The 24,180-nt window shown below is 34.7% G+C and overlaps 4 protein-coding genes across 6 annotated transcripts in view; all 4 read right to left on the bottom strand.

Moving 5' to 3' along the window:
* LOC108734536 (facilitated trehalose transporter Tret1-2 homolog) overlaps positions 1 to 14,805 on the bottom strand; it is a 27,324-nt gene extending 12,519 nt beyond the window's left edge. The window contains exons 1-5 of one of the 3 annotated variants that reach the window (XM_025980849.1): positions 14,556 to 14,805; positions 12,292 to 13,747; positions 12,084 to 12,155; positions 10,280 to 10,386; positions 7,805 to 10,175 (exon numbers count right to left, since the gene is read on the bottom strand). In XM_025980849.1, coding sequence (XP_025836634.1) covers positions 8,839 to 10,175; positions 10,280 to 10,386; positions 12,084 to 12,155; positions 12,292 to 12,377 — 1,602 coding nt within the window. In that variant the 5' untranslated portion in view covers positions 12,378 to 13,747; positions 14,556 to 14,805 and the 3' untranslated portion in view covers positions 7,805 to 8,838. Of the gene's footprint in view, positions 1 to 154; positions 6,955 to 7,804; positions 10,176 to 10,279; positions 10,387 to 12,083; positions 12,156 to 12,291; positions 13,748 to 14,555 lie in introns of those variants that run through there. The other 2 variants (XM_025980852.1, XR_001937395.2) reach the window with 2 other exon arrangements.
* The window catches only part of LOC108734531 (SH2B adapter protein 2), a 17,622-nt gene continuing 7,993 nt past the window's right edge, over positions 14,552 to 24,180 (bottom strand). The window contains exon 7 of the mRNA XM_018466135.2: positions 14,552 to 15,862. Coding sequence (XP_018321637.1) covers positions 15,758 to 15,862 — 105 coding nt within the window. The 3' untranslated portion in view covers positions 14,552 to 15,757. The remainder of the gene's footprint in view (positions 15,863 to 24,180) is intronic.
* Positions 16,575 to 20,159, bottom strand: LOC108734532 (facilitated trehalose transporter Tret1-like). Its single transcript, XM_018466136.1, has 3 exons — positions 20,103 to 20,159; positions 19,489 to 19,562; positions 16,575 to 18,129 (listed from the first exon to the last, which is right to left on the bottom strand). The coding sequence occupies exons 1-3, from the start codon at positions 20,123 to 20,125 to the stop codon at positions 16,775 to 16,777; spliced, it is 1,452 nt and encodes a 483-aa protein (XP_018321638.1). The 5' UTR covers positions 20,126 to 20,159; the 3' UTR covers positions 16,575 to 16,774.
* On the bottom strand, positions 20,189 to 23,120 carry LOC108734533 (facilitated trehalose transporter Tret1-like). The gene is made up of 2 exons (XM_018466137.1): positions 23,029 to 23,120; positions 20,189 to 22,978 (listed from the first exon to the last, which is right to left on the bottom strand). The coding sequence occupies exon 2, from the start codon at positions 22,896 to 22,898 to the stop codon at positions 21,951 to 21,953; it is 948 nt and encodes a 315-aa protein (XP_018321639.1). The 5' UTR covers positions 22,899 to 22,978; positions 23,029 to 23,120; the 3' UTR covers positions 20,189 to 21,950.

Here is a 24,180-nt window from a genome sequence, read left to right as displayed (position 1 = left end):
TTTCAGATTCATCCTAGTTTGTTACGTGTTCGATTCGTAAGTGTGCGTGTTTCAGTGTTGTTACTTTCGTGAACATTTGGTATGTGATAATGACAGTGATAGAATGGCTTACTCGATGGATTTCCCCTCCGCTCAGTCTCTGGCACCTTCCTACCTACCTACCTACCTACCTACCCTCCCTACCATCCACCACCATCATTCATCACGGAGAGGATGAGGACCGTGGACATCCGACGCTGGATAGATTAAGGTTTCGGTGAACCCTACTGAGGTCTAGCCGACGCCTAAAAGTAAGTCACTAATGAATATTGTTTCAAATAGACCCGAGTGCAAGTTTTTATATTTCCATTTGTATTTGTATTTTTTGATTTTTATTACTTTGGGGCTAATTTGATTTTTGCACCCAATAAGGTGGCTTACAAACGGTAAGTTAGCGTATTATTGGGCTCCTCTGGTGGTCCATTGCCATATTATCCAATTGAGTCGCTCCGCGTGCTAGGGACCGACGTGTGCAGGCACGGCGCCTGTATTACGTCAAACTTTGATTCTTAATACTTGGATTACTTATGTGATTATTAGTTGCTGCCTTAGGTCCTTTACGCCGTATTATTATCTACAAGACATACCTACCTACCGTATTTATTGTTGCTTTTTAGGGATGTGACGTTAGGACACGGAGAACATTTAAAATTGTGATTACCTTATTTCAATGCATACCTACATACATGGTGTTTTGTCCACGCTGTCTTTTCGGGGTTTGGTTCCACGTACACCTACATATACCATAAATAATATTATTTACACTTTTATTTTATGTGTATGTTTACTTGTCACTCATTGGGTCTATTTGATATTTTTTCAGCTAGTGTATTTACAATAGTGTAGTGAGGAAGGAGGAAGACAGCGAAAAGTGTTGCGCGTCAAGGTATAGTGCATTACCTATACCTTCTTCTGGCATAACAGTGGCGGCGGCTCGCGAATCGGTTTAAGGTTGGCGCCAATTCCAATTTATTTAAATTCATTAAATTTTTAATGTTGCCAGTAAATTGTTCGTTTTTAATAACTCATTTGATATTTTGTGAAATTTTAATTTGAAATTAAGGGGAAAATGAATAACGTCTCATCTACCGCATAAATATAGGTGAAAATTTTTCGAAAGGAAAAAATCGTATTATTCATCTTCTCCTTAATTTAGTAAATTTTTAAAACTTCAATTCAGGGTATCTGCCGTTATCACTTGGTGAAACATGATTGAAAATTAAAAATTAAGTCAAAAAAGGAGTAACAAAAACCATACTAATTAACAAACAGTAAATAAATTAATTTATATATTAGACCCAAACATTGTTCAACCCCCACCCACCCTCTTAGGAATAAATCTCTATAAATTAATTTATTTCCTGTTTGTTAATTAGTATAGTTTTTGTTACTCCTGAAGATACGTATCGAGGTTTTAATAAAGTTTTAAGTGAAAGTCCCAAGTTTTTTGATTTAATTTTTAATTTTTAACTTCAATTCAATTGCCATAATTAAATGTTAATTGTAGGTACTATTTTCCAAATTTACTATTTATTTTTTTCTTTTGCGCTCGAGTACCTACCTACAGGTAGCCAGCCAGGTAATAAGCGTTCGTCCAATGGGCATGTAGGAGTGATTACTAATTTTTAATTTAGGTACTTGATTTCTATGATGATGAATAAAAAAGAAACACTTTTATGGATTTTTCTCTAACGTGTATTTCGGCTGTAATGATATCATCAAAGAGTTAATATTCTCAACTGGAGTTATTAGCACTTTGACGATGGATATTTTAGAGTGAAATCTAAAAAATAATTTAGTGAAACATATAAACCAAGCAAGCAAGGTTTCTTTTTTATTCATCGTATTCATTCATAGTATTAAAAAGCGATCGTCTTCGGCTTACCACAATTTCGACTATTACATAATGTCGTTCTCGTCCAACACGAATTACGCCACTGTTGCCACCACATTTACAATGCTTAACGGCACACAGGATTTCTTTTCATATTCCATTCTCAATTTACATTTTGTCGTTTTAATGTTTTTTTTCAATTACGAAATTTCATTTATTTTACTGCTGCACATCTAAAATCTTAGTTCTTTCAAAGCAAATATACATGTCACAAATTAGAAATACATAACTTTCGAATTTTATCACTGGGTGCCTACATAAATTTCGTTAAGCTTAAAATCAAGGAGTGGGAATATAAGTATGTTGGTAATGAAGTAAGTACGTACTACCACCCTATCAGTGGGTGGGGTATCAATAATATATTATATGTTTTACCTTTTACTAATCTTGTATCTTCGATTCTGTTTCAGCATGACCGGTAAGTGAAGTACTTTACATCCAACCAAATATCTTTTTAAACGATGATACTAACAATTTTACCTATTTTCTTTTTCAGGTTTCCGTGGGTCAATCTTTCTCTTCTCGCTTGAGAAGAGAAAGAAGAACATCGATCGATTAAAACAACCAAACATGATCACACATATCGTTAACATCGCGATCGAAGTGTATCCGTCACGTTATTGTTTAGTTGGGGTGTTCGTTGTTTGATGAAAATGTTTGTTCTCCATCCTCTTGAAAACCATAAATATCTCCTTTTAATATTGTCGTGGTTCTGTTGTCTCGACTTCGTTATCTCCACTCTTCTTCGTTAGAAAATCATAATGATAGGTATCAGTCTTGGAGGCAACAGTCTGCTCAGTTCAATACAAACTTGGCGGAGGGTCAATTTTTTGCGGTATTTGCTATCCATCCCAATGAGACTTTTAGCGCAATGGCAAGCGAAACCCACTACACCCAAATGTTTTGTTAGTGGTTTTCCCTTTTCATTTTTCGTGTCGTTTTCGGATCGAGTGAAATGCGGGTTGGTGTTAGTGTTAATAGGAAGAAGATTAGTGTCCGCAGAGACACCAGGTCAATAAATGTGCCTTCGGGCATGTACAGGTACACGTTTGAGAGTATGTTTTAGGAACAGGAAGCAAATAGAATAGAATAGATCCCTGGAGTTGTACGATTACAGTTTAGATGATCGGGACGAGGAGGGTAAAAAAATAGCACGTCGAAGATAAATTCCTACCTATTATGTATGTTGAGGTTTTTATTTTGGTGTTGGTGCTAATAGGAAGAAGGCTAGTGTCAGCAGAGACACCAGGTCTATATAAGCACAAGAAGTAATGTGCCTTTGTGCAGGACATGTTTGATAGTATGTTTTAGGAACCAGAAGGAAACAAAAACATGGAGCTGTACGATTATGATTTCAAACATTATTGGAATCACTGTTTACTCTAATTTAATTTGATTCTGTAGTTTTAAGTTCTTTTCAGTCTCTGAAGGAGATAACTCTGTTACCCAATAGTCCTTCGGACGCTAAGCCGAAATGTCGAAGTAATCGACAAATAAACCGTTCAAAAGATTACAGGGATGTTAAAGAGGACATCAACAAACCAAAACATTACATTGGTTTACATATGCTGCCACCAAGTTATATTATAGCCGGTGGGACGCCTTAAGCCGTTTGGTTGCTTGCTTCACCCACTGGGTGTTTTTAATTCTTTTTAACTAACCTTTTGTCTGAACATCCATTTCACAGGTACGAAAAACACGTTGAGGCCCGCAAAACAGTTGATGAGTTTGCGGGGGTGGTGGAGGGACTCAACGCACTAGGAGGAGTTGGTGATGTAGGTACGGTGGAATATTTCACTATTCTGAACTGTTGTTCATAATTGCGTCGTGTTTGACGTTGGTTGGCAATTGTATTTTCTTCATAAAGGTCCCAAAATGTCCGAGAGTAATCGGCAAAAGTTCCAAAGACTTCAAGGGTGTTAGAAAGGACTTCAACATACCACAATTCGTTGGTAAACAAGTCCCAAATATGACGCAACCGGACTATATTACTGCTCATGAAACGCCACAAACAGTTTGGATGCCTCGTTCCCCCATTGGGTGTTTTTAATTCTTTTTAATTGACCTTTTCTCTTGGCATCCACTTCACTGGTATGAAAAGACATTTTGAGGCCCGCAGAACAGTTGATGAGTTTGCAGGGGTGGTGGAGGGTTCTCAGCCAACCAGGAGGAGTTGGGGATGTAGGTACGGTGGAATATTTCACTACTCTGAACTTTTGTTCATAATTGCGTCGTGTTTGTCAGGGTTTTAAAATGTAAATTTATCAAGAGAACCATAGATTTGTAAGTCCCATGTATGCCATTACCACTACCGTCGCAGGAGTTTCTGTTTCAGAGAGAAGGAAGATAGATTGACATCCATATTGAGGCTCGATTGATTGTGTGTTGTGTAATTACCAGTTGGGAAAATGACCTAAAGCTTGATGATGTCAATGTGAGGATTAGGAATAAATAAATGTGTTGATTGGTCACGCCCTTCAACTTTTTCCAATCCTAAGGTAATCTTCGCATTTCCCTGAAATAATAAGAAGCTAAAAGAAATAAATTATCTATGGCAATTAAGAAAAGTTTTTGTATTAAGAAATAATAGAGAACGTTGAGTCATAAAGTAAGGTTTCCAAATAATTTAGCGAATAATTTAAATAGATTTTATAAAAGTATTTTTTATAAGCAAAAATTAGTTAACGAGTTGGGTGTTATATATCAGTATTAAAATACTTTATAGATAATAATTTCCGAGTAAAACTTCCAAAAGTTTTCAAGTTAGGCACTTACTTGTTTTGATTTCGGCAGCAAGTGAGTAGAAGCCTCGGTTGACACATTTTTCGTGTTTAATACTTGTTAAAACATACAGCAGATGTTCAGTAAGCAATTAATGTTTATCGTCTATAGCAATTACATATTTTAATTTTAGGAATTTAACGATGTTTCAAAATATAATGAATAAATTCTCATTGGTTGGTGAGGTTAGGAAGGCTATAAGGGGAGGAGGAGGCCTATAAGTTGAATAAGTTCAAATTTTTCCTGTATAGGATTTAAGAGTCAAATAATAAATTCAAGTATTAAACATGTTTATGTATGAGGGTTGTAATAAAACTTGAAAACTTTAGGAAAAAAGTGACCAACTTTCTTTATTTAGCTGTTCGGAAAAATAAAGTTATGTTCAGGAGCCAGGACATCTGGGTTTTTAGAACCGCTGAAAATTATAAGTCTTCTTTTCTGATGCCAAAAGTTGGACAACTCTGCTTTATTTATCTTATACTGATTTTATTTGGGGGTATCATTGGCTACAACGAGGGATAATCACGGTACATGTATCAGAATTTTACTGTTTCTAGAATAAATTGTCACAAATTCCTATTAAAAGAATGAATGGAATTTTCAACATATGTAGGTAAATGGCTATCTCTGTATAGGTGCATTTTCATTGTGGAGGTGCACGCATTAATTTCTAACTTTAACTAGATTACTGTCTAATCGTTTATTTTATAATTCAGCACGTACAACTGTTGTTAAGTACGATGAACAAAATAAAAAACTCGTAAATATACACATGGAGCAAAACATTCTAGGTACATGAATATCTTTTAAATTTATTTCAACAAATAGTTTTTTAATTAAGTAGGTTATTATAATTAGACTAACTAAATTTCACTAGAGTTATTTTTAACATCTGCTTCTGCCTATATGACGTCCATGTAATATATCTTGAATTTCTAAAAAACTTTTTTGTTTCGTTTCCGGAACGTAAAAATAAATAAATAAAAAAGATGAGATGCAAAATCCAGTGAAAATCCAAAACCCCCCTCCCATTCCTATGTAATATGTGACAGTTTGGAAATACTTGGTTATAACGAAGGCCAAAATGTAGCAAAAGGAACCGGTAATCGTACACGCCGCTGTTTTTATATTCTGTGGGAATAACTCGGCCATTATGGTCCAGGGCAAGGGTCCGAACCCAACCCGAAAAGTTACAATGTATATAACAAGACACGTAACAGGTAACCAGTAAACAGCTTCCACATTGTTTCCTTTCTCTTTTAAAAAAAAGTAAAGACCTAAAGGAAACAAGGACAGTATCTGGCCCAGAGCGGAAAATAAGAGGGTGACTTTGCGACCCAACGAGTCCGCAATAAGTGACGTAATTGCGCTGGGGATTAACTGCACTAAGCCAATTATGAACGAAGATAAAATTGAAGATATGCTGCTTCCGGTTGCTTCAAAAATTGTTTGAGTGTAAAATAATACCACATTTATACCGGAAAATTGTTGGAAAGCTACGAGGCTCATACAAATAATAAGAGCTTTTACACTTCCGTATGTTTTGAATAAATCACAGATGCCTTTTCTGTCTTTCATTTGCCCGTCAACAGTGTCCTTTATCGTTTTCATTTCGCCTTTTATTTCGTCGATCGTCTTCATTCTTACTTTGCTTAATGCATTGTGGGCTTTATCCAAATCGTTTTTAGCCGCGTAATGGTACGGACTTTCAGGAAAAAATGAAAATAATATTATAAACGTTAGAGGAACGACGGCACAAATCAAACTAAACGTTCTTATCGAAACGAAAGGGCCTATGCTGTACGACCATATCAGTCCTAATGTGATAAAAATATTCATAGCGCATCCTGTAGCACCCCTGTTAACATCTTCCGATATTTCGGATACATAACTGGGTAGCGCAGTGTAAATGGCTCCTATAGCAAGTCCTCCTATATACCTAGCGAAATAATAGACGTACAAATTCGTTGCGAAAGCTAAGATGACGAAACTAATGAAGCTGGGAATTCCCGCTGCAAATATAAGAGTCTTCTTTCGACCTATGGAATCGGCTAGAAAGGCGCCTATGTAAGGACCCGAAGCGGCTCCTAGAGTCACCAAGGAACCAATCCAGGATTCCTCTTCGTCTGTTATCAGTCGGCCCAATGGCAAATCAACGGTTGAAACTTCTCCATTCAGTTTTGATATAACCGGCGAAGACCAAGAAAGAGTGATGCCCAATGCCACCGAGGACAAGTTGCCTGAAAAAAGGTCTTATAATTCATTTGAAAATAGTGTTGCAACTCGTATCATATAAGTACGTGTAGGTTTGTTTATTTGTTTCGTGAACAATTTTTTGGGTATCCAAATATTAACATTGCGGATGTCGTGCTCCTGCCTTAAACGTTTGCGTGCTATCGTGTCTCCCATCAGAAAACGATAAGACGGCAATTTCAAATCAAAAATTTTACATATTTTGGTTGAAACAATCAGTGAAATGTACTTACACATATATACTGAATGAATGCAATTTAGGTGACTTATTCTTAAATTGTTCGTTTAACGTTACTCATTACTTATCACACCTACATTAACTTACCTACAAATGTTGTAAGGAACTAATACAATCTTCTAGGTTTTTCTTCGTTAGTTAATTTCATGTTTTTTTTTTACATGTACGTATAGGTCCGGAGAAAGGCGAGAAACAACTGGATATTTCTTTATTACATCAGTTACAACCAAAATGTTAGGTATCTATTGTTTTTTATTTAAAGTGCGCACCATATTTTTTTACTACCAAATAAAAATTTAAATAAATTATACCAAAAACACGTCGGGTGTACATACTTGAATGGTTTGCGATATCGGAAACGTTAATATTGAATCATTGTTTTATAAAAGGACAACATACAGTGTAAATTCGTATACATCAAATAGGAGGGAAATAAAGTCTGCGACGGATTGTTTCTTATCGTTTTATGAGAAAAAAACGTACACAAACAATCATAAGTTAGATATGAATTATAACTAGAGGAAGTACCCCTGTAATTTGTTATAACGTTAAGANAATCGAAATTTTATTTATTTATATGTACGTCCGTGTTTTTTAAATTTTCGTGAATAACACGATTACGCGTGTAAATTATAAAACATGGCAAGATCACTTTTCGCTCTTTGGTAAGTGTGTGTGAGGCAAGTTTTCGAACATTGAAAAGCTCGTGTACCCACAGTTTCGGCTTTCATAAAAATTAAGAAACCCTAAATACCTATAGGTTGGTTAGGGGAAGTACACAAGCTGAAGTCAGGTTAATTTTGATTAAATTTTTGTCAATTTTTTTTACAATGAACAGGAACATATGTACTAAAATAATATTTTAGATTTGTAGTGTTGTTATACAAATATGTATAGATAATTATAAGTACAACCAGGTGAACACGACCATAAATTCCCTTAATAAGAATACTATCTAACGTTCTTCGAAACTACCCGTCACGGACCGCGTTTTCTATCTTACTAGATCTCATTGACACGCTAAAAGCGGTCTCCATGATTCGAAGAAGTTTTAAGAGCAAACTGATACAATATAAACCGATGGCGATACACCGTCATAATTAAATACATTTAATGGTATGCTAATTAAAAAGATTTTTATTTTGCTTTTAAATTAAAAATGAGAATTTTACTTTGTTTTTACTCTAATCAGTCTTACCTAACCGGGGTATTTGAACTTGTTCTTTCTAAGAAAACTGATAATATTTTTATAAATAACGTTAGAAAAATAAATACGGGTAACTTAAATATCGAAAATATTGCCCCTCCCCAACTTCCTTCTAAGATTTGACTTAAACTAAGTTTTAATACTGTACTTAATTACCATTATTGCTCGAAAACAATGATTCTTGATCTTTACTATTATCACATACTATTATTGAGGGAACTTATCATCAAGCACAATCGTCGTCACGCATTAAGGAATAGTGAGCAATTGCAAATCGTTTCTGTAAGATACTGCGATTTGCGAAAAATCGTCTAAGTACATAAGTAGGTATGTCATACGATCATATCATAAATGTTACCACAAAAGTACGATAAAAAGTAGTCACCTATGCTACTGAATCTGTGTAGGTATGCACTTATACTTTATTCAGTTTTCGCCGTTTAAAATGCGTTGAATTTCTTGGAAACTCTTTTTCTTTGTTTCTGGCACGTACAAGTAGATAAATATGGCGGATAAAATACAAAAACCAGAGAAAAGCCAGAAACCGCCTTCCATTCCGATATAGACGGTCAAATTTTGAAAAAATCGCGTAATAAGGAAGGCCAAAATATAGCAAAAACTTGCGGTTGCAGTACACGCGGCCGTTTTGACGTTGGACGGAAAAATTTCTGCCATTATGGTCCAGGGCAAAGGACCGAAACCTACCCTGAAGGTGATTATATAAACGACGAGACAGGCCACGGGCAACCAATAAATTGCGCTCACGTCATGTCCAGAGTGTTTTAAATAAAAATAGAGACCCAGAGGTATTTCTGATATGATTTGACCGATGGCAGAAAACATCAGGGTTGCCCTACGACCTGCAGTATCAGCGACGCAAGGTGTTATCGCGCTAGGTATCATTTGAGCGCCTCCGATTATAATTGACGAGAAAACCGAGGAAATACTCGATCCAGTCGCTTCGAAAATTGTTTGAGTGTAGAACAGCACCACATTGATACCAGACAGTTGCTGGAAAGCAACCAGACTCATCGAAATGATGAGAGCTTTTGTAAGGCCTTTGGATTTAAACAGATCTACGAAACCGAGTTGCTTGTTCTTCGAATCGTCCACGGTCGCCTTAATGAGCTCCATTTCTTTTCGAACGTCGTCCGCCGTTGCCATCCTCAACCTCTGGAGAGCCGCCTCGGCTTTTTCAGGTTTATCAACGGCCACGTAATGGTACGGGCTCTCTGGAAAAAAACTAAACCATACAATGAACACGGCAGGTACCGTGGCACATATCAGACTGAAGGTCCGGATGGTCACGAACGGTCCAATCACGTACGACCAGCACAGGCCAACTGTTATGAACACGTTCATAACGGAACCCATGGCACCCCGATTCTTGTCCTCGCTAATTTCGCTTATGTAACTTGGCAGAACTGAATAGATGGCACCTATCGATATGCCCCCTACAAACCTAGCGATGTAATACACGTATATGTCTGAAGCAAATGCTAACATGATGAACGATATTAGTGATGGTACCCCGGCGGTTAAAATCAATGTTTTCCTGCGTCCGATGCGATCTGCTAAGAGACCGCCTGTATAAGGACCGGCAGCCGCTCCTAAAGTTATCAACGACCCTATCCATGACTCCTCGTCGATAGTTATGAGACGACCTAGGGGATTGTCGTCTGTTTTTACTTCTCCGTTTAACTTTGATATTACCGGGGAAGACCAGGTTAACGTTATCCCCAAAGCAATTGATGACAGATTACCTGAAAAAAAAGGTACATATTTACCTCTTTTACTTGGTTTTTCTCAATCCCGAGATTACAGTTAAAAATTCCTTCTTTAATTACGTACTAGACAATAAACTTACAGACGGCGACTGCTGTATAGAGATATTTTCTACTGACTCTCACTTCTTTGTTCTTTAGTCTTTGCTTCCAAGCAGCTGGTTGTCCGGTGTGAGGATATAAAAGATCTCTAAAATAAAGAATTCAATTGGTAGGGCTTCAAAGAACCTCCAAGTGTCGAATGATTTTACATACTTATTGAATTGTTTGTACGTCCTATCTGTTTAGATAAGCGAGCCGTGCAATAAGGGTGGGCCGTTATCGCAAGTATTTAATATTAATCATTACGAATTAGGGCTATAGGGTGTTTTTCATATGATATGTTATACATATCAATATTACTCTACGTGTTTGCATTCACATATTTGAGTTGCATATTAATTTATGCACCGAATAGGTTACCATGAGCATTTATTAAATTAACATTACTACAAAAAAGCTACTTTTGCCTTTTAAGTTGTTTTTGTTAATTGCCACTGTTATTGCTTGCAACAGACGGTGACTTATTATTATTGTCAAATACCTTGCGACCTTAAACGCGCGAGAATATGCTCAAAGTCGATTGGTTTCGTATTATACATATGTACATTTATTATGCAAATTTTTCAAATCACATGACAAGAAATCACGCTTTGGATGCATGATATAAAATTATATACGGGGGATGTTTACCTAATCATTTGCATACGTACTTTTTTTTAAAAAAGTAATCAAATATTGAACGATGTTTTTTATGCCACTAAGCAACCACATTTTATTAAAATTGTTTTAAATAATTACATCATTAATATATGGATTATTGCGGGCGTCTTAATTAATGAATTATTACGGCCGTCTTAATTAACAACATACATTTGCAAAACATTTTAAGGCAGTTGTAAATTGATAAGAAACGAGACGACGCGTGGGCGTCGCATCTGCGTTACTAATAAATTGATAAATTAAAAGGAAGGTATCCATTGGTTGTCCTTATTATCCCAGTGCGAAATTTAGGGTACAAACTTTTTAAAAAACTATATCAGATTTTCGTCCTCCGGTACATAAAATAAAAAAAAATTTATACCCTAAATCAGCTTTGTTTTATTTTGTAAAAGAAATAAATATAACGATCATTTGTAATTAGGTGCAGCCAATTTTCGTTTTTCTTCAATCGGCTTTGTAAAATGCCACTTTTACTTTCAGTAACGTACTTACATCGGAAAGACATACAGTACGTATGTATGTATAAACATTAAACGAATATGATGCTTGCAATGTGATATCAGTGCATGTAAAACATCGTTTAATAAAGGCACGCGACTGCTATTATTTACAAAATAGATAATCAATCAACAAACGTAAACGACTGCATTAATGCAAAAAAACACAATTTCCATTGTTATTCAGTTTTCTTTTTACTTCATTTTAGAACGATGCGTCTCCATAGGTGAAGGAAAAGTTGATTTTTGAGAACGTATTTTAAATAGTAGCGTTATGACGGTAATATTTTCCCAAAATTTAAAAAATCGCAAAGCTATAATGTTGTCGGTTTTTTTTCTAAAAATAATATAATTTGCGTATTCTAATAAGCATCATAAAATCGCAATACCCACGCAATCGTAAAAACCGCTACATCTCGACGGAGATGATGAATTTTTTCATTTTTAACTTATAGCGAATATTCCAGGCTTTATTTGCCGCGTAATTTTTTATTGTTTTGTAATGTTTTTCCTTTCTGGTACGTATTAAAAAGAAAAATACAAGCAGATGCAGTTTTTACATCATTCCTCATTTAAAAAGTTTCTTTTTTTATTCAATTTTATTAGGAAAGGAGGTTGGATAGTTTACCTGTTATCGAAATTCTTGAGTCCTTTTCGTAAAAGCATTTCTTTCGAGCTCATTTCCGTTACGGACCATGTTCTAAAAATTATTTTTGATTTACACCAATTAAATAATTCTTAAAAATAAAAATTAAGGGTTCAAAAAACCCATAAAATATATTCATAACTAGATGTTGATGGGTCTACAGGTAACAGTTTTGATTTTTAAAACTTACCTTTTCGGCTCATACTCGTATTGTTCTGGAAGATTCCCAAGAGTAGGTTTAACCTCATCGGTTACTTTCTCTTGTTTCGTGTTCATTATCTTTTACAATTTTTCACAAAATTGAACAAGTTTCAACCGAACTTTACACAAATTACTTTTTCAGCACTGTTTTTAAACACCGGCCGCTCTACCTAATTAGTTTTTTTTTCTTGTACCTACTTATTTGTTTTATAATACTTATTTACTTATGTAGGTATCGATTCTCTCCGGCAAATGCTAAAAAATCAATGAAAATAGTAATTGGTTTAAACTGCGCTAATCGTAAAATTTAAACAATCGAAAAAGATTAAGCAGAAACATAAACCCTGGTTTTTGCGTTGTTTCGGAATTTTTTCGAAAAAACAATTTCGTTTTCGGCAGAGTGAGAGTGTGGGCTTTATTTTGTACTCGATGTTGGCGCTATTGACGACGCTGTGAAGCTTGCTGCAAGTAAGCTTGTGTATTTATACAGATACGTAGGTACGCAAGTTTAGTTGAGAATCGAACCACGGCTCTAGAGCTTTATTGGGTATAAATACATAGCGGTATTCTATTCATTTAAAATACATATACGTTTTTTCATGTTATACACGAACATTGTTATATATACATGTACTGTTGTTCCTATGTACAACAAGCCGGCGCCTCCATGGCGAAACCGTCAATTCCATGGGAAATGCAAAAATAATGAAAACAACTTTCCGAAGCACGTACCTACACAGAACTTTATTATTATGTTTACGGGGTGTTCTTTTTGCAGATAATCTTGTAATTATTGTTCTAAATCAATTAATACTAGGTAACTAACGAACGAGTAAATTGTTCAACAGCAATTTTAATTCACTCCTAAAGTTTTTAGTTCCGTGCCCTACGCAAAAGGGTAACCTACCTTGTAAAATTTTTTTGAAAGTAGGTACTTTTGCGAGTGAAGAAATTCCTGTTGAATCGTTTATTTACAGTGTTTTCTCATCGATCCAGAGGTATTGGAAAAATTAAGAATGATTACACGTATAATAATAATAAGTTTTATTAAAGAATTTATTTTGAATGCCCATTGTTTTTACCACAAACAAACGGCATATTCAACACAAAATAAATATTGATTTACATGTTCATAAACTATGTCCCCCGTCGTGTTAGTTATTGTTAATCGTAAAATAATCATCTTTGTTTAGGTAACGAATGAAAATTAACAAGTGTTTTCGATAACCCTAGCAATAATTTATTAAAGGATATTAATACATGCATAAGTGTAAAATAAGCCGTCGACTTCACGTTCTTTTTTAAACTGTATGCATAGTGTAGGTGAAGATATTCATGAGACTACTTCTTATCGTTAATTTGAAAATGTCAGACGTATTGTTTACTGAAATTTCTCAATAAAAAAGTCAACTCTTACGATAAGAAACGAAGGTACCCTCCATTTACTAAAAAAGAGGATTCTTAATTACTTGTTGCAGTCACTTTTACTATGAGTTGGGTAAACTCTACAATTGTTTCGGTCCTTTTTAAGAGTTGAGTAATAACAGAATGATAACGCTGAAACAATTGCACAGTTTAATCCACAACAGTAATCTTTTGTTTATTTATTTATGGCTTTACTTGTTGTGGTCAATACCATATGTATTTTTTGCCGTCTGCGTATTAATTTGTTGAAACTTTTCTTGTTTGGACTATTTAGTTTATAATAATAGTAATAGTACGCAATAATTGGTCAATAAGGAACCGAATTAATCTTGATATTTGTTAGTAGACTAAATGCCTTATGGAATATCACCACCAGATAAACGCATAAATGTTTTTGCTTATGTGTGTACGTAAGTAACAACATACAACACAATATAATGTAATTTAATTGATTAAGTGCTAGCTGTGACAGAATTTTCTAGAACAGTTTGGATACGTTTTATTAAATGATGTTTAATTGTTCAAGTCCAAAAAAACACAAGGAGATACTGTATTTATTGACTGTCACAGTTGTCTTTGTTTTAATTGAATTAATTGAATCGGCAGTCTTTAGTTATGATTTTATACTGCATCTGCTTATTGTAATTCTTATCAAATATAATAACCGGCGTTTGATTACAATTGAAACGTTCTTTTGTTGTTGCTCTATTAATAAATGCTTATTATGATACGTTTTTAAAACTTATCGTGCAAGGCAAACGTTTAAATATTTAACAACTAAGTGCAAAAACATTTATTCGCTTATTAAGTATGAAAGAATTCTCTTACCCTTCATCCTGCGATTTTCGGTTTTGGTCCTTCGTTTCTGGGAGCAGTGGAGTAGTTTCCGTACATGTTGGATTACTTTCGGAAATCATTTTCATTATACGTACCAATGCATACAAGGAAAATTGTGCACAACAATACTGATTATTTTTAATAAGCCAGTCAAACAGTTATTATCTAATAAGCATTATGCAAGAAAAGTGTGTACGACTTTTGGTCAAAACAGTGCGCTGATTTGTAGAGGCGAAAGATAACTGAATCAGAAAGAGTAAAATAAAGAAAATTATCAAGAATGTTTAATGGAAATTTTTAACAATCAGTAGCTCCTTTTTAAATATTTAGATAAATATGTTAAACAAATATTTTTCTAACTGTTTAATCTGCGCAGAAAATGTTTACATTAAATATGGACTGATAAAAATGATGTTCAACTTCTGCAATCAATAATGTTTACGCGAATCATTATTGATAAATGTCGAAGACAGACGATGTGAATTCCAACGAATGTCATTTTTGTGTACAAAATTCGATAATAAATAAAAACAGAATCCATCGGTACCTGTACGGGTATAATAAGAAGGTGTTAGATAATATTCGACTTATTATACGGTCGAACTTGATTAACTTGAAAATTTTTTGTTCCTCGAGATACGTACATACGTTATAAATGGTCTCTTTAATTCGAATTTCTATTAGGTAATAATTAATAGCTCGAGTCTTTAAGAAAGAGAATTACCACCATCATCAGTTTTTCACTGCGGTGCTCAATACGATGCATATAATGCAAAACAGCGGAATAAACGGTTAGAGCAAGATTGGAAAATTACGGTAGGAAAAGGCAAAACTAACGAACGAAGTACATACTTATTATATTGTCCCGATCGGAGATTGTAAGGGTTATTTATTAGCGGTGAGCTTAAATGGCGTTTTCGAAACAAAAATTCAAATTCCTTATTCACATTAATTACGATAAAAATATTAATTGTCAATTTTATCGTGTCTACAGTACACCTATACGTACACATATACATATAAACACATACACAGAGATTAGAGGAAGTTCTTAATACACAAATGTTCCTTACAAACATGTAGGTACTTTGTTATAATAAAAACAATAGTTACGTCAATGACAGGATCGAATTAGATCGATTGCCTGTTGGCTCATATGTACGTATTTATTATTCGGATCGGATGATTTCGCTTTATACAAAACTGTACTGGTTTTCCACAGCTCTGCTTGGAGCTTCTGAAGATATTTGTTCCCATGTCGTTTCTTGTGTTCTAACGCTGCCGTTATGCGTTTGAACCTAGAAAAATATTCTTGGCAAACGTTCATCAACAAACGGCAAAATTAAATGACATTTATTATACATATAACAGCACAACAGACATTACCCACAAACTTTTTATTATTACTATTTTTTTTTTTTTTTTCGTTAGTTTACGTTGCGTTCCTAGTATACCTACGATAGATAACAATTTAAAATGATCGAAACGAAGTAACAAACAAAAGNGTGAGGTTAGGAAGGCTATAAGGGGAGGAGGAGGCCTATAAGTTGAATAAGTTCAAATTTTTCCTGTATAGGATTTAAGAGTCAAATAATAAATTCAAGTATTAAACATGTTTATGTATGAGGGTTGTAATAAAACTTGAAAACTTTAGGAAAAAAGTGACCAACTTTCTTTATTTAGCTGTTCGGAAAAATAAAGTTATGTTCAGGAGCCAGGACATCTGGGTTTTTAGAACCGCTGAAAATTATAAGTCTTCTTTTCTGATGCCAAAAGTTGGACAACTCTGCTTTATTTATCTTATACTGATTTTATTTGGGGGTATCATTGGCTACAACGAGGGATAATCACGGTACATGTATCAGAATTTTACTGTTTCTAGAATAAATTGTCACAAATTCCTATTAAAAGAATGAATGGAATTTTCAACATATGTAGGTAAATGGCTATCTCTGTATAGGTGCATTTTCATTGTGGAGGTGCACGCATTAATTTCTAACTTTAACTAGATTACTGTCTAATCGTTTATTTTATAATTCAGCACGTACAACTGTTGTTAAGTACGATGAACAAAATAAAAAACTCGTAAATATACACATGGAGCAAAACATTCTAGGTACATGAATATCTTTTAAATTTATTTCAACAAATAGTTTTTTAATTAAGTAGGTTATTATAATTAGACTAACTAAATTTCACTAGAGTTATTTTTAACATCTGCTTCTGCCTATATGACGTCCATGTAATATATCTTGAATTTCTAAAAAACTTTTTTGTTTCGTTTCCGGAACGTAAAAATAAATAAATAAAAAAGATGAGATGCAAAATCCAGTGAAAATCCAAAACCCCCCTCCCATTCCTATGTAATATGTGACAGTTTGGAAATACTTGGTTATAACGAAGGCCAAAATGTAGCAAAAGGAACCGGTAATCGTACACGCCGCTGTTTTTATATTCTGTGGGAATAACTCGGCCATTATGGTCCAGGGCAAGGGTCCGAACCCAACCCGAAAAGTTACAATGTATATAACAAGACACGTAACAGGTAACCAGTAAACAGCTTCCACATTGTTTCCTTTCTCTTTTAAAAAAAAGTAAAGACCTAAAGGAAACAAGGACAGTATCTGGCCCAGAGCGGAAAATAAGAGGGTGACTTTGCGACCCAACGAGTCCGCAATAAGTGACGTAATTGCGCTGGGGATTAACTGCACTAAGCCAATTATGAACGAAGATAAAATTGAAGATATGCTGCTTCCGGTTGCTTCAAAAATTGTTTGAGTGTAAAATAATACCACATTTATACCGGAAAATTGTTGGAAAGCTACGAGGCTCATACAAATAATAAGAGCTTTTACACTTCCGTATGTTTTGAATAAATCACAGATGCCTTTTCTGTCTTTCATTTGCCCGTCAACAGTGTCCTTTATCGTTTTCATTTCGCCTTTTATTTCGTCGATCGTCTTCATTCTTACTTTGCTTAATGCATTGTGGGCTTTATCCAAATCGTTTTTAGCCGCGTAATGGTACGGACTTTCAGGAAAAAATGAAAATAATATTATAAACGTTAGAGGAACGACGGCACAAATCAAACTAAACGTTCTTATCGAAACGAAAGGGCCTATGCTGTACGACCATATCAGTCCTAATGTGATAAAAATATTCATAGCGCATCCTGTAGCACCCCTGTTAACATCTTCCGATATTTCGGATACATAACTGGGTAGCGCAGTGTAAATGGCTCCTATAGCAAGTCCTCCTATATACCTAGCGAAATAATAGACGTACAAATTCGTTGCGAAAGCTAAGATGACGAAACTAATGAAGCTGGGAATTCCCGCTGCAAATATAAGAGTCTTCTTTCGACCTATGGAATCGGCTAGAAAGGCGCCTATGTAAGGACCCGAAGCGGCTCCTAGAGTCACCAAGGAACCAATCCAGGATTCCTCTTCGTCTGTTATCAGTCGGCCCAATGGCAAATCAACGGTTGAAACTTCTCCATTCAGTTTTGATATAACCGGCGAAGACCAAGAAAGAGTGATGCCCAATGCCACCGAGGACAAGTTGCCTGAAAAAAGGTCTTATAATTCATTTGAAAATAGTGTTGCAACTCGTATCATATAAGTACGTGTAGGTTTGTTTATTTGTTTCGTGAACAATTTTTTGGGTATCCAAATATTAACATTGCGGATGTCGTGCTCCTGCCTTAAACGTTTGCGTGCTATCGTGTCTCCCATCAGAAAACGATAAGACGGCAATTTCAAATCAAAAATTTTACATATTTTGGTTGAAACAATCAGTGAAATGTACTTACACATATATACTGAATGAATGCAATTTAGGTGACTTATTCTTAAATTGTTCGTTTAACGTTACTCATTACTTATCACACCTACATTAACTTACCTACAAATGTTGTAAGGAACTAATACAATCTTCTAGGTTTTTCTTCGTTAGTTAATTTCATGTTTTTTTTTTACATGTACGTATAGGTCCGGAGAAAGGCGAGAAACAACTGGATATTTCTTTATTACATCAGTTACAACCAAAATGTTAGGTATCTATTGTTTTTTATTTAAAGTGCGCACCATATTTTTTTACTACCAAATAAAAATTTAAATAAATTATACCAAAAACACGTCGGGTGTACATACTTGAATGGTTTGCGATATCGGAAACGTTAATATTGAATCATTGTTTTATAAAAGGACAACATACAGTGTAAATTCGTATACATCAAATAGGAGGGAAATAAAGTCTGCGACGGATTGTTTCTTATCGTTTTATGAGAAAAAAACGTACACAAACAATCATAAGTTAGATATGAATTATAACTAGAGGAAGTACCCCTGTAATTTGTTATAACGTTAAGAATGGGAAATATAATTTGGTGTGCTCGTATGTATTTATTAGTTTTATTTAACTGTTTAAAAGTTAAAAGGGCTTGCATTATGATAGGAAGTATTTGTTTATGAACATTCTACCAAGCGTCGCGTCGGTGTCACTCACGGGCAACATTTTAAATTCGAAATAGAGCTTCAGTAAGAGTTATTATTTATAAAATTTATTCTTGGGAACTCAATCGACATTTCGTCTCCTCATGCACGACTTTTCCAAGGCTAGAGTAAAATGTATTGGGCTGCATTATATTTCTTTTATACACATATGTATACTTACTAAATTTTCTCAATTATATGTATATTATAATTACATCCAAAAGATGCGGCTAGTACAAGTGATACAATATACACACACTCGTTTCACTAGAGTACATAAATATAGAAAAAATATATATTTTAACCTTGAAAAAGCCCGCACGAGGAGGCGAGACCTCGTTTAAGTTTAAGAATAAACTTTTAGAACCCCGATTGCAGCATTTTATTTATCAAGAGGGGAACGAATTGTAAATATAAAAAAGTTAACTTACAAACAGAAATTGCCAAGTACAACTGAACTCTGCTCCTTTGGACATTAGCTAGGTTTGTTTGTTTTTTCATTTTCCTAAAGAAGAAAGGAATAAAAAAATCTTTAGCAACAAAAGTAAACAAAAAAGTCAGTTAATGAACTACATATTCATAGTTAGGTGTATTTGTTCAAAAAAAGCCAAGATACATTCAAAAGAGCCAAAAATAGTCAAAAAAACTTACGCCTTGTTTTCTTTTAGTTTGCCGCCAATTTAGAGTAGGTAATTTAATTATAACTTGATATTTTTTCCAAGACCGTTGCGTCTTATACTCAATAAATTTGTAACGCGACTGTAGTTGTCCAAAAAAAGATGGCTTGCTAAGTAATAAATTGGACTAATATGGATATAAATACGGTAATTATCGTTCTTTGAATGTACGTCCACTTTGCATTAACTACATAAATCTTTCCTTCTCTGTACTTTGTCGCTGTCACACTTTATTAATACATATCATCTCGTTTCGTTTGTTTTGTATAATAAATATACATCATATACATACCTACGTATATGCATAGGTATGTTTTTTTTGAAATTTTAATGTGGGGTTTTGCAATGAAATTGATCGATATACTTACATACATGTAATATACGTATGCATTTGAGAGCTGATTTTTTTTAAATGGATAGGGCTGACGTTTGATAAGGGATAAGACAAACACTATTAACCGCTAGTTTCATTCTTTATTCGTTCATTCTACTGCTTCTCTCGGAGAGCAACTAATGTAAACACAATATTGTTATAAATTACAAAAAGTAAAATACCCTAAAGACTGTTAAAGATTTCAACAACATATTGAAATTACATGGTGATAAAACACAAAAGTTACACAAATTAATCATCTACAAACTTTCTATACAATAAGCAACGCAACTATCGGGAAACTTGGAAACTCCCGTTTGACAACAGTTTTAATATAAATTATTTAACAATAGAGTAATCGTATGGAACAAACAATGTCACATGTTATCTTAACTGGCAATTAAAGTAAATAATTATTACACTAATCAGTAACAACATGATACAGCTTTCAAAAGGGGTTTAGGGTTCGTCTTGTTAGAAGGTTTCTTTGGAGTGAAACATCACTAACCTTTAACTTAACATTATTACAAAAATGTATAAAGCATCTCTTATATGTACAACCCAACTTCAACTGGCAAAATACTGATCTTTAAATTACAGCGAGAAATTAAAGACTTTCGCCTATTATTGTAAATTATCTGGCAGTTGTATACTTTTTAAAATGATATAATACGATATAAAATATGAGAATGCTCCCAGAGGATTAAGCGTTTCGGATGAAGTGTTGAAAACTTTTTCTTTACCCACTACGGAATGTTTTTAAACAATCGAAATTTTATTTATTTATATGTACGTCCGTGTTTTTTAAATTTTCGTGAATAACACGATTACGCGTGTAAATTATAAAACATGGCAAGATCACTTTTCGCTCTTTGGTAAGTGTGTGTGAGGCAAGTTTTCGAACATTGAAAAGCTCGTGTACCCACAGTTTCGGCTTTCATAAAAATTAAGAAACCCTAAATACCTATAGGTTGGTTAGGGGAAGTACACAAGCTGAAGTCAGGTTAATTTTGATTAAATTTTTGTCAATTTTTTTTACAATGAACAGGAACATATGTACTAAAATAATATTTTAGATTTGTAGTGTTGTTATACAAATATGTATAGATAATTATAAGTACAACCAGGTGAACACGACCATAAATTCCCTTAATAAGAATACTATCTAACGTTCTTCGAAACTACCCGTCACGGACCGCGTTTTCTATCTTACTAGATCTCATTGACACGCTAAAAGCGGTCTCCATGATTCGAAGAAGTTTTAAGAGCAAACTGATACAATATAAACCGATGGCGATACACCGTCATAATTAAATACATTTAATGGTATGCTAATTAAAAAGATTTTTATTTTGCTTTTAAATTAAAAATGAGAATTTTACTTTGTTTTTACTCTAATCAGTCTTACCTAACCGGGGTATTTGAACTTGTTCTTTCTAAGAAAACTGATAATATTTTTATAAATAACGTTAGAAAAATAAATACGGGTAACTTAAATATCGAAAATATTGCCCCTCCCCAACTTCCTTCTAAGATTTGACTTAAACTAAGTTTTAATACTGTACTTAATTACCATTATTGCTCGAAAACAATGATTCTTGATCTTTACTATTATCACATACTATTATTGAGGGAACTTATCATCAAGCACAATCGTCGTCACGCATTAAGGAATAGTGAGCAATTGCAAATCGTTTCTGTAAGATACTGCGATTTGCGAAAAATCGTCTAAGTACATAAGTAGGTATGTCATACGATCATATCATAAATGTTACCACAAAAGTACGATAAAAAGTAGTCACCTATGCTACTGAATCTGTGTAGGTATGCACTTATACTTTATTCAGTTTTCGCCGTTTAAAATGCGTTGAATTTCTTGGAAACTCTTTTTCTTTGTTTCTGGCACGTACAAGTAGATAAATATGGCGGATAAAATACAAAAACCAGAGAAAAGCCAGAAACCGCCTTCCATTCCGATATAGACGGTCAAATTTTGAAAAAATCGCGTAATAAGGAAGGCCAAAATATAGCAAAAACTTGCGGTTGCAGTACACGCGGCCGTTTTGACGTTGGACGGAAAAATTTCTGCCATTATGGTCCAGGGCAAAGGACCGAAACCTACCCTGAAGGTGATTATATAAACGACGAGACAGGCCACGGGCAACCAATAAATTGCGCTCACGTCATGTCCAGAGTGTTTTAAATAAAAATAGAGACCCAGAGGTATTTCTGATATGATTTGACCGATGGCAGAAAACATCAGGGTTGCCCTACGACCTGCAGTATCAGCGACGCAAGGTGTTATCGCGCTAGGTATCATTTGAGCGCCTCCGATTATAATTGACGAGAAAACCGAGGAAATACTCGATCCAGTCGCTTCGAAAATTGTTTGAGTGTAGAACAGCACCACATTGATACCAGACAGTTGCTGGAAAGCAACCAGACTCATCGAAATGATGAGAGCTTTTGTAAGGCCTTTGGATTTAAACAGATCTACGAAACCGAGTTGCTTGTTCTTCGAATCGTCCACGGTCGCCTTAATGAGCTCCATTTCTTTTCGAACGTCGTCCGCCGTTGCCATCCTCAACCTCTGGAGAGCCGCCTCGGCTTTTTCAGGTTTATCAACGGCCACGTAATGGTACGGGCTCTCTGGAAAAAAACTAAACCATACAATGAACACGGCAGGTACCGTGGCACATATCAGACTGAAGGTCCGGATGGTCACGAACGGTCCAATCACGTACGACCAGCACAGGCCAACTGTTATGAACACGTTCATAACGGAACCCATGGCACCCCGATTCTTGTCCTCGCTAATTTCGCTTATGTAACTTGGCAGAACTGAATAGATGGCACCTATCGATATGCCCCCTACAAACCTAGCGATGTAATACACGTATATGTCTGAAGCAAATGCTAACATGATGAACGATATTAGTGATGGTACCCCGGCGGTTAAAATCAATGTTTTCCTGCGTCCGATGCGATCTGCTAAGAGACCGCCTGTATAAGGACCGGCAGCCGCTCCTAAAGTTATCAACGACCCTATCCATGACTCCTCGTCGATAGTTATGAGACGACCTAGGGGATTGTCGTCTGTTTTTACTTCTCCGTTTAACTTTGATATTACCGGGGAAGACCAGGTTAACGTTATCCCCAAAGCAATTGATGACAGATTACCTGAAAAAAAAGGTACATATTTACCTCTTTTACTTGGTTTTTCTCAATCCCGAGATTACAGTTAAAAATTCCTTCTTTAATTACGTACTAGACAATAAACTTACAGACGGCGACTGCTGTATAGAGATATTTTCTACTGACTCTCACTTCTTTGTTCTTTAGTCTTTGCTTCCAAGCAGCTGGTTGTCCGGTGTGAGGATATAAAAGATCTCTAAAATAAAGAATTCAATTGGTAGGGCTTCAAAGAACCTCCAAGTGTCGAATGATTTTACATACTTATTGAATTGTTTGTACGTCCTATCTGTTTAGATAAGCGAGCCGTGCAATAAGGGTGGGCCGTTATCGCAAGTATTTAATATTAATCATTACGAATTAGGGCTATAGGGTGTTTTTCATATGATATGTTATACATATCAATATTACTCTACGTGTTTGCATTCACATATTTGAGTTGCATATTAATTTATGCACCGAATAGGTTACCATGAGCATTTATTAAATTAACATTACTACAAAAAAGCTACTTTTGCCTTTTAAGTTGTTTTTGTTAATTGCCACTGTTATTGCTTGCAACAGACGGTGACTTATTATTATTGTCAAATACCTTGCGACCTTAAACGCGCGAGAATATGCTCAAAGTCGATTGGTTTCGTATTATACATATGTACATTTATTATGCAAATTTTTCAAATCACATGACAAGAAATCACGCTTTGGATGCATGATATAAAATTATATACGGGGGATGTTTACCTAATCATTTGCATACGTACTTTTTTTTAAAAAAGTAATCAAATATTGAACGATGTTTTTTATGCCACTAAGCAACCACATTTTATTAAAATTGTTTTAAATAATTACATCATTAATATATGGATTGTTCTTTGAATGTA

Source organism: Agrilus planipennis, unplaced genomic scaffold, assembly GCF_000699045.2.
Source record: "Agrilus planipennis isolate EAB-ADULT unplaced genomic scaffold, Apla_2.0 scaffold62, whole genome shotgun sequence".
Taxonomy (NCBI): domain Eukaryota; kingdom Metazoa; phylum Arthropoda; class Insecta; order Coleoptera; family Buprestidae; genus Agrilus; species Agrilus planipennis.
Note: the sequence above shows the minus strand (reverse complement) of the source record. Positions and strands in the feature narration are given on the sequence as shown.

Excerpts from the sequence above, each read along its gene's own strand:
- LOC108734533 (XM_018466137.1), bottom strand. The coding sequence starts at position 22,898 with ATGGGTTCCGTTATGAACGTGTTCATAACAGTTGGCCTGTGCTGGTCG.
- LOC108734532 (XM_018466136.1), bottom strand. The coding sequence starts at position 20,125 with ATGCATACGTATATTACATGTAT. Across the intron at positions 19,563-20,102 it reads CATACGTATATTACATGTAT|GAAAATGAAAAAACAAACAA; the intron begins GTAAGTATATCG and ends TTTCTTCTTTAG. Across the intron at positions 18,130-19,488 it reads GTACTTGGCAATTTCTGTTT|GCAACTTGTCCTCGGTGGCA; the intron begins GTAAGTTAACTT and ends ACCTTTTTTCAG.